At 40.8% G+C, this 13,143-nt stretch overlaps 1 protein-coding gene across 9 annotated transcripts in view; it reads left to right on the forward strand.

Moving 5' to 3' along the window:
* Positions 1-13,143, forward strand: part of Afdn (afadin, adherens junction formation factor) — a 124,264-nt gene that overhangs the window by 60,120 nt on the left and 51,001 nt on the right. For 5 of the 9 annotated variants that reach the window (XM_052169294.1, XM_052169295.1, XM_052169297.1 and 2 more), the window contains exons 9-15: positions 143-237; positions 831-1,093; positions 3,524-3,593; positions 6,293-6,411; positions 10,107-10,168; positions 10,264-10,469; positions 12,998-13,143. In XM_052169294.1, the coding sequence (XP_052025254.1) occupies positions 143-237; positions 831-1,093; positions 3,524-3,593; positions 6,293-6,411; positions 10,107-10,168; positions 10,264-10,469; positions 12,998-13,143 (961 nt within the window). Of the gene's footprint in view, positions 1-142; positions 238-830; positions 1,094-3,523; positions 3,594-6,292; positions 6,412-10,106; positions 10,169-10,263; positions 10,470-12,249; positions 12,271-12,997 lie in introns of all 9 variants that reach the window. The other 4 variants (XM_052169290.1, XM_052169293.1, XM_052169292.1 and 1 more) reach the window with 1 other exon arrangement.

The raw sequence follows: 13,143 nt of genomic DNA on the forward strand, positions 1-13,143 counted from the left end.
AGTTTTATTGGAACATCAAATCCATGGAAAGAAATCCTGAGAAGTACAACTGAGCAATCCTTAGTAAGATAAACTTGTTTGTTTCAAGCATCAGAACATCAGACTTGACAAACAGAGCTGTGTCTTCTCTTCCCTCTCACAGATGGCTCTGACTCCAGAGACAAGCCAAAGTTATACCGCCTTCAATTAAGTGTGACTGAAGTTGGGACAGAGAAGTTTGATGACAATTCTATCCAGGTATTGATGCTGCCTGCTGCCTAATACTTTTATGGTAGTTCCTCCATTAGTAATTAGTAAGCACTCATCAAGGACCCAGCTGCAAGGGAGTGACTGAAGGGGACTGACAGACTGTCCTGTGTTGAATATGCCTCTCACCCTCTCTGACTCACTTTCCTCTGACTTAGTGTGGAGAGAATGTGGCTTGTCTGTATCCAAAACGCACGAATGGAAACACGGACTTGTGTGATTATGATTCTTCTGAGTCTTCACTTCTGATTAGAAAGTGAAGGTGCTGATAACAGCTTCTATGACTGTTTAAGGATGGTGGAGATACAATGAGAATGCTGCTCCCTGTGTGTGTGTGTGTTCTCATACAAACTGTCAAGGACCATAACTACTGACCTACTTCTCCAGGCCATCATGGTTAGTCAAACAGAGTTACAATGTGCCTGACAACAGGCTTTAAGATGTTAATGGCATCCAGCTTTCCTGACATGATTTTACAGCATTAGAGAGAAAACAGAATTGAGGGCTTCTTAGACTGCATTCATCATAACAGAACTCTACACACTGTGTGCTACATGATGTCACTCTTCTCCTTCCCCTCTTAGCTGTTTGGGCCCGGAATTCAGCCCCACCACTGTGATCTCACCAACATGGATGGAGTGGTCACTGTGACACCCAGAAGTATGGATGCGGAGACCTACGTGGATGGTCAGCGCATTTCAGAGACCACGATGCTGCAGAGTGGCATGAGACTGCAGTTCGGCACCTCGCATGTGTTTAAGTTTGTGGACCCCATCCAGGACCACGTTCTTTCCAAGAGACCCATGGATGGAGGCCTGATGGTCAAGGGCCCAAGACATAAACCTGGGTGAATGTGATAGATCAGCTTAAGGATTTTAGAGTGTTTTGGCTCTAAAGTAATTCAATTAGATGGAAATATCTTTATTTACAGTTTATTACATTTTTTAAAAATTGCAGTTCTTATATTTTTGTTTTTTTGAGACAGGATTTCTCTGTGTAGCCCTGGCTGTCCTGGAACTCACTCTGTAGATCAGGCTGTCCTCAAACTCAGAAATCTGCCTGCCTCTGCCTCCCGAGTGCTGGGATTAAAGGCGTGCGCCACCACCACCTGGTTACATTTTTAAAAAAATATCTGTGTGTATGTGTGTATCTGTTCTTTTTCTGGAGTTGAGAGGATATTTCACAGGAACAGGTTCTCCTACTTGTGGGTCCTGTGGATCAAACTCAGGTTGTCTGACTGCCATTTTTTCCATTCTTAAATTTTCAGTTTTAAAAGATAAGAGTGAAGAAGGGCCTGGAGATAAGCCTTAGTGCTTAGAAACAGCTGCGATCTTACAAACGATCCCAGTTTGGCTCCCAGCTCCTGAATCGGGTTCATGACTGACTGAATGCCAGTTCTAGGGTCCTGATGTGGGCACTATACACACACATGTTGCACATATAGACACGAAGGCTAAGCTCTCACCCATTTAAAATAATTCTTTTAAAGATCAAAGTGCATTTTATGAAATAGGAGTTTATCACAAATTTGGATTTTAGATTTTTGTATATTTTGGATTTTGTATTTGCAAACACATAGATTCTGACTTTATCTTGAAATTTGTTTTAAAGTTACTTACTTTTAAAGTTGATCTTTTTTTTGTGGACCATCACCCTATGTAACTAATAGTATTTAAAAATCTTTCCTTGATGCATTTCCCTCATATTCTTCTCCCTGGGAACCATGGTCATTCAAAGGGGAATCTGTTTAAGAAGTCAGAGCATTGTAGCTTCACCTGGTGTTTACCTGAGGTCGTGCAATGTGGTCTAATGAGCTTTCTTCAGGAGAAGAGTGACTTTTCCTTTAGTGATAATTTTGAAAACATACACTGTTTAGTTTACATCTATTTTATAGGTTATTAACGTATCTTTTGGAAAAATAGGTGCCATAGCTCTTTATGGTATTTAAAGCAAACTTCTAAGTCCACAGAAGTATAACTTTTTGCCAAAGAGTATAAAAATAAACCAACCTATATACCTGTGTTGGTAGTCTCTGCATGGCTCTGGCCTGAAATTCAACTATGTGGTCCAGGCTGGCCTCAGATTCACAGAGGTCCACCTACTACATGGACCACTGGTCACCTTCACAGATAGGATACTCTGGACCAGCTTTTCACCTCAGATTGTTTGCTTGCTTGCTTGCTTGTTTATTTATTTATTATTACTTTTTTGTAATGTATGTACTTGGGTGTGTATACCACATGTAGGCAGGAATCTAGCCCAAGTCCAGAGTGACTTTATACGGACTTGAATGCCATCATGTTACAGCCTTTGGCTGTAGGAATCACACCTTTCTCAGGATTCAGAACACAATTATAACATATAGGTGCTCGATGGATAATGACTAGATAGGTAAATAATTCACAAATCATTGTATTATCACACAGACCTTAAAACCCCAAATTGATGTCTCGCAGACAGTTACATGTAGAAAGTAAATGATTATTTAGCCTTTAGTAAAAACACTTTAACTTCTTAGAAGTTATTGTTCAGAGCATGGTACTGCTTTACATTGCAATATATTTTATTTTCTTAGAGAATTGTACAGAGGAATTTCTAATTAAAAAAATGGCTTGAATTTCTACATTATTTCCTGTTTCAGTCTCTAGATGAAGCTTTGAAACTAAACCATGTAGTTCTTAGATGTTAGAACACTCCACACATAGCCATATCCTTGCTCTTGGTGGCTTATGGGCACTGTAGGCTCCTTCTCTCCTTAGGTTGGGACCAGGGTGTTGTATTTACTCTGTGCCAAAGAATGTCGTTTTGCTTGCCTCAACTTTGTCTCTATTGAAAGTGTGATTTTGTTTGTATTATTTAAATTTTATTATTATTTTATGTGTTTGTTTTCCTATACACATATACAGTTGTGTGTGTGCTTGATGCCCATAGAAGCCAGAAGACTGTATTAGATCCCTTGAAACTGGAGTTACAAATGGTTGTGATCTACCATGTGGGTGCTGGGAATCAAACTCAGCAGATGCTCTTAACCTCAGAGCCATCTCTCTAGTCTCAATATTTTGTTTTTGTTGTTAACATGTAGTTTGAAAAATAGGACCATGAGAGTTTTTGATGTACTTCCTAATTCAGAGAAGTTCACATATTTACTGTCACTTTTTAAAAGTGTGTGTGCCCAAGTAAATTAATTTATTAATGATATTTAAATGTTCTTGCTGTAATAAGAGTACTACCTTGTCAGTTGAAATTTAATTTTTATGTTTCTTTTTCACTTCAATAGAGCTGTCCAAGAGACAACCTTTGATTTGGGAGGAGATATCCACAGTGGGACAGCATTGCCAGCAAGCAGGGTAGGTATTTACAGACTCATGACCTGATCATCCTGTGGGTCCGATGTTCTAGAACGCCCAAGAACAGAGGCTCCTTTATAAAGACAACTTCACAGTACCTCTCTCTGCTGGGTCCCACTCTGCTGTAGCTGTTCACACAGTGATGCTTAAATGAAAGGTAGCTAGCTGTTCCTTTTGTCCCCAGGTCAGAATCTAGTGCTTTCTTTCAGTTGGAGTATGTATGTTGCCTGTGCTCTGTGTGTAACTGACCTCTGTGGCCAGATCATGCTGAGGATAATGGACTTCTGCCACTTTATTTCCTTGATCCAAGTCCTAGATCTCCACCGGGTACTCACCTCCGACAGCCATTCTTTGCTCTTATATAGACAAGTCTCTTCATTTTGGTGATCTATTCCTGGATTACAATCACTGCAGAGCTTGGTGAGCTGAAACAGCAGTCCCTTCATTTACTGTCAAATTGGCTTGAGTTTACTCAGGCAGTTGCTCTTGTTCCTGGCCTCTCGGGTGTGTGTAGTGAGCTAGCAGGGAATCAGAGGACACACACTGTGGGACTACCCACGCTGCCTCTGTAGGTGAGTGATGCTCTGCAGGACCTTGAGTTCACAGGTGTTTCCATGGGTTCTGCTCAGGGCTGGCGAAGCACCATTTTCTCTGCCTTTCATGAAGCGAGTCAGCCAGATTTAAAGGGAAGAGGTCTCCTCGAACTGTGTTCTTGTTTTGTTGATTTTCTTTTTCTTGAGACCATAATGCAACTAAGTCTGGAACATTCTCATCAGTGTCAAAAAGACTCAGGATCTCCTGATTTAGCTTATGGTATTCCTCTAGTTGCTGACCCCATTCTGCTACTCCAGTTCTCAGCAGAATTTGAAGACATGATCTGAGGTGGCTGTTCATATGTTCTAGGTTTGTGACACCCACCAGACTCCTTTGTTTTCTGTGTTTTTGTTCTAAAACTACAAAAATAACTACTATATGAGACATACCTTTCTATTTCCAGGTATTTCTGTCTATCTCCAAGTCATGGCTTGGTAGCTTTTTCTAGGTAGATTTTTGGTACTCCTTTCTCAGATATACTTAATGTCTGAAAATTGGAGAGCTAAGCTGTCAGCTCTAGGGCTCTGTTTCCTGTATTTAGGCATGGTCCCTGGGAGAGCTTGCCATGTTGCTTGAGATCACACCATTTGTTGTTGTCTCTGATTCCCTATTGTATGCCTTTTGACCCTGGTCTCTCCAAACTGACATCCTCAGAGGTCTAGCTGACTTTCTGGTGTTGTTTTTATGATAGAATGTCTGATGGGAACCTCAAATTTAACATAGCAGATCAAGCCTGGCTTTTGTTTTTGTTCTTAAACTTAATTCTTTCTCATCATCTTTATTTTAGTAAGTTATACCACCCACCATGGCTTTGCCCCACTGCAGCTGACTTTGGGTTCTTATCTTTGCGCTGCTGAAGTGTCTGAATGCCTTGCTCATTAGCAGTTTTGTGAGAGCAGCTCCTCTCGGGTGCTCTGGTCAGCTCTTGCTGGCTGTCACTGCCCCTGAAGTTTAGAGACATGCTTTTGGCTCTTGGAGCCCTGCCGTCAGCTGCTCACAGCCAGCTCTTGGTGCTGTGGCCTCTGTCCAGCCAGCAGTGTTGTGAGCAGTGTCCGCCTCCTCCTCTTCACTCTTCCCGAGTGTCCCACTTGTCTCTCTGAAGCTCTCTTACCTGGTACTTGGTCTCATTCTTTGTTTTCACACCACTGGCCCCTTCTTGTCTTAGCCCGCCCTCCAGACGGGGTTGTTCTGGAACATCATCCAGCCATCTACTCTACCTAAGACTTTTATATAACTATTAGTTAATACTGCTGCTGTCTTTGCTTGCTAATTAGTGATCTAATCTGTGAGCTCTGGGCATGGGGACCCTGCTTCTTCAATTACTCTCATGCCTTTCTTGTTTTGAGTAGTGCCTCGCTGCGATAGAGTCTTGGCACGGACAGATGAGTCGAGACTTGAGAGGTCAGAGTTTTTCTCATCACAGTGTATATTCAATACAGAAGGCTTGGTAAATAGAGGGAGAAGGACAGTCTTTATCCATAGCATATAGATTAGCCTTTCCAACACTATTGGACCCTTTCCAGAGTGCTTGTGTCATAGGGAGGTATTGACTGTGCCTTTGTGTACACTCGCATGTTTCAACTCTAGTAGGCTTTTGTCTGTCTAGCTACATTATACTGTTATGTTGGGAGTAGTTTTTTGTTTTCTTAAGTCACTTAAGAACAATTCTTAGGTGGATAAGCACATAAACATGTCCTAATTTAATTTCCCGTTGCCATTACTCACCATTTATAAGCTTATTTTTAAAAAGTTTTAAAACCTAAAATTTGTGCCATCTGTTAGTTAGTTTTATTTTGTGAATGTAACTTTGGGAAGTAAAATGACTGGTCTTTCAATATCATTTTGTTTTTATATTTTGTTGATAAAGTTTATTCCTTGCCCTTTGAAAATCATCATGCTGTGTTTTTTATGCCATTGCATTCAGTGCTGTGAGCTTCTGGGCAGGACCTTGGGCAGCGTGTCCTGCGTGTTTGTGAATTACTGTCTGGTCTGTGTCCTTTCCTTACCTGTGTAGCAACTGCACATCAGATGGCTGTGCAGAGCTGAGCAAAGGCGGATGACGGGATGTGAGGTGTTCTAACACACTCTGGCTTCCCTTGTCACAGAGCACTGCTAGGCTGGACAGTGACAGGGTGCCCTCTGCCTCCAGCACAGCTGAGCGGGGGATGGTGAAGCCGATGATCCGACTGGACCAGGAGCAGGGTTATCGACGAGGAGAAGACAGGTAACTCCGGTGGACTGACTGAGAGAAGAGGGCGGTCCTGGAGGAGGCATTGTGTAACAGTTGTTGAGGTGACAGATTTAGCTGGGACCTCTGCTGGGCTTTTGTGACTATTTTTTTGTTACTGAATTGAGGGGAAAAAAAATGAATGTTTAGTAGGTGCATTCCTTACTTGCCACAGTATAGGTGTGCTGACATAAGCATGTTGGGTCACACTTGCTCTTTTACGTTGGCTCCTTTATACACACACAGAGAAAGGATGTCTTTATAACATGTTAGCATGCCACTACTTTTATAGGCTGTATTCATTTGTAGAGATGTAAAGACACAAATCATTTTGGAGAGATGTATTTCCTATGCAGACTCTGTGGTATGTCTGTTGAGGCAAGCAGAGGGTGAATTAGTGTCCTTGTATTGCTGCTTCATTTCTTATAACATAGAGTTTCTCTGCTTTCAGGATTCTTTTATACTTTCTAAGTCTGTTACTTTAATAAATCAGGATTCCATATCTCTGAAATTGTTGTCAGTGCTGTAGCAGGCGTGCCCCACATGCTCACTGTTAGTGACACCATAGTGGTCAGATGGTGAGTGGGTGTGTTGTTGCAGGAGCTGAAGTCACTCACTTGTCTCAGTGTTTGAAGGAGGCATTCTTTGTGTTCTTGTCAGAGATCCAGAACAAGTGGTTGGCTTCTGCTTCTGCAGGGGACATGCCTAGCGTTAGCATTGACTATCAACCAAAGACATCGTTTATTATTTTACCATCGTCCAGCAGAGGGCACTGTGTACAAGATTATTAATAACTTCAGTTCAGAAATGAAATACGTAGTTATCAGCAAATATCAACGAACATTTTTATTGTGTGTTTTTGACTGTTTGTGTAAGTTTTTTGACTGTGTGATTATTAGGTGTCATACATGTAGTTCTCTTTCCATGTTTGCACTTGTATAGAGGTGTAGAGTAAATATGTGGTCCGTCATAGTGGAGTGCTAAGTTGCTTTGGTTGCCTTTTTGGTTTGTTTGAGACGGGCTTCATTATATAACCCTGGCTGTCCTTGGACCTAATTGTGTCAGCCAGGCTGGAATTGGACTCAAAGAGATCCTCCTGCCTCTGCCTCCCAAGGGCTGGGGGTTAAAGGCATGTGTCTCCATGCCCAATATGAGTTGGTGTTATGATGCGCAGCCATGCATCTATATGGTAATGGAGAAGCGTGACTAAGAATCTAAGTGGGCAAAGGAGAGACAGAACATGTAAGCAAGTATACACTCTTGCTATCTCAAAGTAGCTATGGCTAATGAAAAATTATTCCCTATAAGAACAGTTTTTGACAATATTTTGCAAGGTAAGCCTAGTGTGTTTTGCAAATAGTAAAAGTTTTATTTACACTAAGTATGTTTTTATTGATATTAAGACAAGATGGAAACAAACCTTCCTTCTAATTCCTACTACAGTTTTCACATTGAAAATGCGGAATTAGCAATGCTTAATTTAAATGGTGTACCATAAAATCTGAGTCATTTTAATAAATAGGCTTAAAACTAAACGTTTAGGCAAGTATAACGCGTCCTTTAAAGTGATGGGAATGATTTCTCTCTTCAATCATCAACAGTTTTTTTCTAATTTATATAAACTCTTTACTGAATTTGTGAAAACTATGAGATGAGTAGTTTACACAGTTTCTCCCAGCTAATTCTTTTAAGCATTGGCAGCTGCTGGCCTAGCATGAGAGTGCACACCTTTAATCCTGGAGGCAGGCTCATCTTTGAGTTTATGAGTTTGAGGCGAGTTTGATGGTGAGACCCTGTCTCAAAAAAGTCTACTTAGTATAAGATCCATATTGAAATAATTGTGAATTTAAATACTATTGTTTTCTTAAATTGTTAAGTTAAACTCAAATTGTTATAGACTGGAGTAAACTTTGACTAATATAATTTAATGGAAATTTGCTTTTAAAATGATAAAGTGTGTGTTAACATTGTGTTTTTTTCCTTTAGATTTATTTATTTGTGTGTGGTGTGTTTGGTACGTGTGTGTGTGTGTGTGTGTGTGTGTGTGTGTGTGGTGCTTGTGTGTGGTTACACTGCAGTTTCTCTTGACTGTTAAGTACTTCTCTAGTCGCTTGTATTGTTTTCTTTTTATTCGTCTTCTCATGCTTGGCAGAGGTGAGACTGAGGAAAAGGGGGAGCTATTTGCTATTGGGAAAGAATTATTTCAGTTAGCTGGTCTGTAAATTATTAGAAATCTATCCCAAATTATCCTCTTTTACTTGCAAACAAATTTTTTGCCCATTTGTATTCGCTTACTGTGAGTGGGCCAGCGGTCTCGTGTACGTGGACCAGGAGTCTATCAGTCTGCCTGTGCTTAGTGGAGTGAGATGGTGGTAGAGACAGGTCCTCACTCACGCTAAAGCCGTTAGCTCTGCTTCAGGGGCCTCGACCTTGATGACATGCCGGCTCAATTTAGGTCTGTCTTTAACATAATACTTCTAATCGACCATGTCATCTTAATTCACAATTCACTTTGCAAAAAGAAAGAACATGTATTCCTAGGCTTATACCAGATGTGTGTGTTTGTGTGTGTGTGTGTGTTTCAGTTTTCTAATTTTAAGAACTATTTTTAATTATCTCTGTAAAGTTGGGAAAAAGATGTTGAAATATTAATGAAGAGTTACTTGTCTGTTTACTAAGTAGCAAACTACCTTTAGATAATTATGGTCCTAATTACATCTCAAAAGAAAAGGGTATATGAGGGGAACATTAGCATTAAGGTAAGGAGAGCTACAGTGGATTTATAATTATGTAGTTTCCACATTTCTGCAAGGACTCAGGGTAGCTTTCAAATGTTTTCTGGCCATAGTCACAGTGTGAGGTCCATGCAGCTTGCATGTGTACAGGTTATAGCTGAGGGAGGAGCTAGGCAGAGCACTGCACTGGGAACCGTCGTCCGAAGACTTGTATCACAGAACTAGACATGCCCTTAGCCCTCTAATTCATTTGTTCCCGAGTACCCAGAGATGTATAAACGGTAGCATAAGTGCTTAGCTTAGCTCTTAGAAATGTTTCTAATTAGTTATATTTTTTAATAGTTCCTTATAGGCAAAGTGGTAGAAAGCGCCTGGATTTTATGTGACCTTGGGAAGACAAGCAGATAGAATGACGTTGTTTTGTTTTTTGTTTTTTAAAGTATGCTTTCTTGTGAGCTTGGAAAAGGGAAATACTGCCCGAGGGCTAGAGACATGCTTGTCAGTTACAAGCACCTGCCTTGCAGAGGACCTCAGCTCGGTTCCTAGTGTGTGTGTCATCTGTCTTTGGGATGGAGCGCTGCCTGCTCTTAGGACGTGCCTCCTTCCATCCCAAAATGCTCTGCGTCCAGCTCACTGTGGTGTCTCCCAGCAGTGTCTTTTCACTGTCACCTGAGCTGGCTGGTTAGATCCTTGTCTTTAACATGTCACACTCATTAATAATCCAGACTTGTGTTCTGTCTGCACAATAGCTCCTTCAAGGAATTGGCCTTCTGTCTGTTCTTGTGAATGTTTGACCAGTTAGCTGATGAGGCCGGGAGGCTCCTCTGCTATGCCACACTTCGAAACGCCGCGTGCATGCAAACTAGCTTAGAGGTGCACACAGCAGTGAGGAGTGGTGGCAGCAGCTGTTGATCCCATCTTAAGGCAGGTTCAGTGACATCAGTTTCTTTCTTTCAGGACTCAGGATGCTGCTGGGCCTGAACTGATATTGCCTGCCAGCATTGAATTCAGGGAAAGCTGTAAGTGGTTTCAGATTCTACTGTTAGTGGACGAGTTCTTGTTCCATTTTCTCCAGGTGACTTTAATACTTTATGTTCATTTTTCTTTTTTTCAGCTGAAGATTCTTTTTTATCGGCCATTATAAATTATACCAATAGCTCTACAGTTCATTTTAAGTTGTCCCCAACATATGTGTTATACATGGCATGCCGGTATGTATTGTCCAGCCAGCACAGGCCCGACATCAGTCCTGCGGAGCGTACACATAAGGCCATTGCTGTTGTTAACAAGATGGTGAGCATGATGGAAGGGGTCATCCAGGTGAGTGGCCGCCAGCAGGTGCTGGGAGGATGGGGCCATCTTGTTAGCTTCGGGGACACTTCTGATCTGCTTATAAGCTTTGCCTGTACAGCCTGGGGCTTCTTTTTTTGTTTTATTTTGTTTTTTGTTTTGTTGTTGTTGTTGTTTTTAATAAAATGCATAGATTTTAAAGTCAAAAGAAAATAAAAACTTGTTTAAAAAATTTCTTCTTTGTAAATTGTAGAGTAAATGAAGATAAACTGTATATGTTGTAAGCCAACAATCGTGAAAAATCCCCTGAAATTACAGTGCGTGAGAGAGAGTGCTTAGAGGGTGGTCAGTTTTCTTTGAATTTTCTTTAAATTATTGGAAAGAAATTCACATAGTATACAGTCATCTGCATTCTGGTGTGTGCAACTCTAGCCTGCGAGTTTCTCTCCAGTGTGGCAAGGACAGCCAGCCTCCCCCTCCCAAAGGTCCTGGTGCCCACCTTAGAGCTTTACAGTGGGAGGCACTTGCTTTTTTTTGTAGTGAGTCTGTGGTGATGGTTGTGTTTGCATGTGTGTATTCTTGACCATGTGTCTGTAGGGTTGATGGGCTGGAGGGTAAACTTCTCATTAAGGTGGAATTCTCTCACCTTGGTACGAATTCTCTGGTGGTGGTTTGATTCCCTCAACTAACACCTCAGACTGCAGTTGATGAACTTGGTGCAGTTGTTTTCTATATTTGCAGATAATTTGAGGATTTAATTGTAAAGGCTATTATAAGTAAATTTAAAGACTGTTAAAAGTTTTCTTAACTCAGCTAAGAAACTAAAAGTACAGTGTTCAATACTTTAGTTAAATGGCTTGGTGATTCAAAAACTTTTTTTGGCAGTATAATTTGAGAGTGACTGAGATGGTCTCTTAATACTTTCTGAGTTATTTTTAAAAACCAAAAGTTTCCACAAATACTTCTTTCGCATTTGAGTGATTAGTGCAGTAGGATTTTGATGGACTTACTTCAGCTAAAGAATAGATAAAAACGAAAGTCTATTTCATCTGAATACTTTGTTATTCTGGTATCATCATTTTGTATGTAAACAAATGTAAGTGTCCTTCTTAGTTGTCATCCGAGGTCATTGTCTCTTGCCATGTGTGCACTTGCATGTGTGACACAGAAGCCTGTGTCATTCTGACTATGACACTTCTATCACCAAACTGCCTTTGAGGATTTATCCTTGATGTCTGCTAGTGGGGACTTTGACTACTGGCTGGAAAAGGCTTTTAGACTTCAGAATAAATTCAGTGTAACCTTGGATCACTCATTAGTGATGAAAAGAGTTACCACAGTAGATAATTTAGATTCTACCTCATTCCCCAAAACCTCATTCCCTTTAGTGTAGGTATAGATGAATTCTTTATGTACTTTAGAAATTGTCAGCTTTTATTTTGATTGTTTCTCTCAGTGTTTCCATTTTCATCCTCATAGTTAATCCAAGGGAGTGGACCCTTTCACCTTAACGTAGTAAGCTCCCAGAATCATTTTAAAGCATTTGGAGGTCCTCCCTTTGTGTTATCTTTTAAAGAGATCAATATGTTCATTTGTGTTTTATTATGATGTCATCTTTATAAACTGTAAACCGTTGTGCTGATGTTAAGAACATGAACCTAGCCCTTGTGTCAGATACTTCAGGAATAACTAAGTGTTGTGCTCATGTTGTACCTTCATGTTAGTGTTTTGATTTTTTTAAATTATCATGATTGTTTACAAGTTTCTTTCTCTCGTTCTGCTTGATTTCCCCTCGTCTGTTTTTCTCCAGGAAGTAGACCAGGTTGATCAGGTAGGACATACTGCTGGGAACTGATCCTAGCTGTGTTGGCTTAGCTGAGTTTCTCATGCTGCTTCCATTACAAATATGAGCCTACAAAAACTGGACTGAGCAGTTCATAACCCTCATTCAGCAACTGAAACATGCAACACTAAAATCCTTTTTGACTGCGCAACTTTTATCAGCATTTCATAATTTCTGCTTAATGCACTTCAGTCTGGATATGAAATGACAAAAGTTCTGTTTCTTCTCTATTATTTATCCTTGGTTCCTATTCTTTGGATCTCATCTAAGGTTGCCTGGCCTGCAAATGTGGTCGGGCGAGGACGTGATAGATCAGTACTTGATACTGAGTTGCATGGTGTCCAAGCCAGTGACTACAAGTATCAGGGTGGCTATGGGTAACAACCATGGATACCTGTGTGTATGCTACGCAGATTACCAGATAATGCATAATCTACAATTTGGTTTGGTAATACACAATGTTTCAATTCTCTACTGACTGCAAATTCCATCTAAGTAGACCAGTGTGTCTGCGTGTGAATCCTCAGACACGGCTCTGGCTCTTTGCCTCCCATTGCTATGCATGTACCTAAATTCCCTCGCAAGTATCTGGTATCTGTGGTAACTACCTGGTGGAAACGGGAAGGTACTGGTCTATCTTGAGCTTCTCAGGAGTATTCCTGATTGTTATTTTCCTAACCCTTGCATTGGTTATGGAAATGTTTTCTGTCCACAGAAGCAGAAGAACATTGCAGGAGCGCTTGCCTTCTGGATGGCAAATGCATCTGAGCTTCTCAACTTCATCAAGCAGGACCGAGACCTTAGTCGGATCACGCTGGACGCCCAGGATGTTCTAGCACACTTGGTTCAGATGGCATTTAA

Source organism: Apodemus sylvaticus, chromosome 23 (genome assembly GCF_947179515.1).
Source record: "Apodemus sylvaticus chromosome 23, mApoSyl1.1, whole genome shotgun sequence".
In the NCBI taxonomy this organism is placed as follows: domain Eukaryota; kingdom Metazoa; phylum Chordata; class Mammalia; order Rodentia; family Muridae; genus Apodemus; species Apodemus sylvaticus.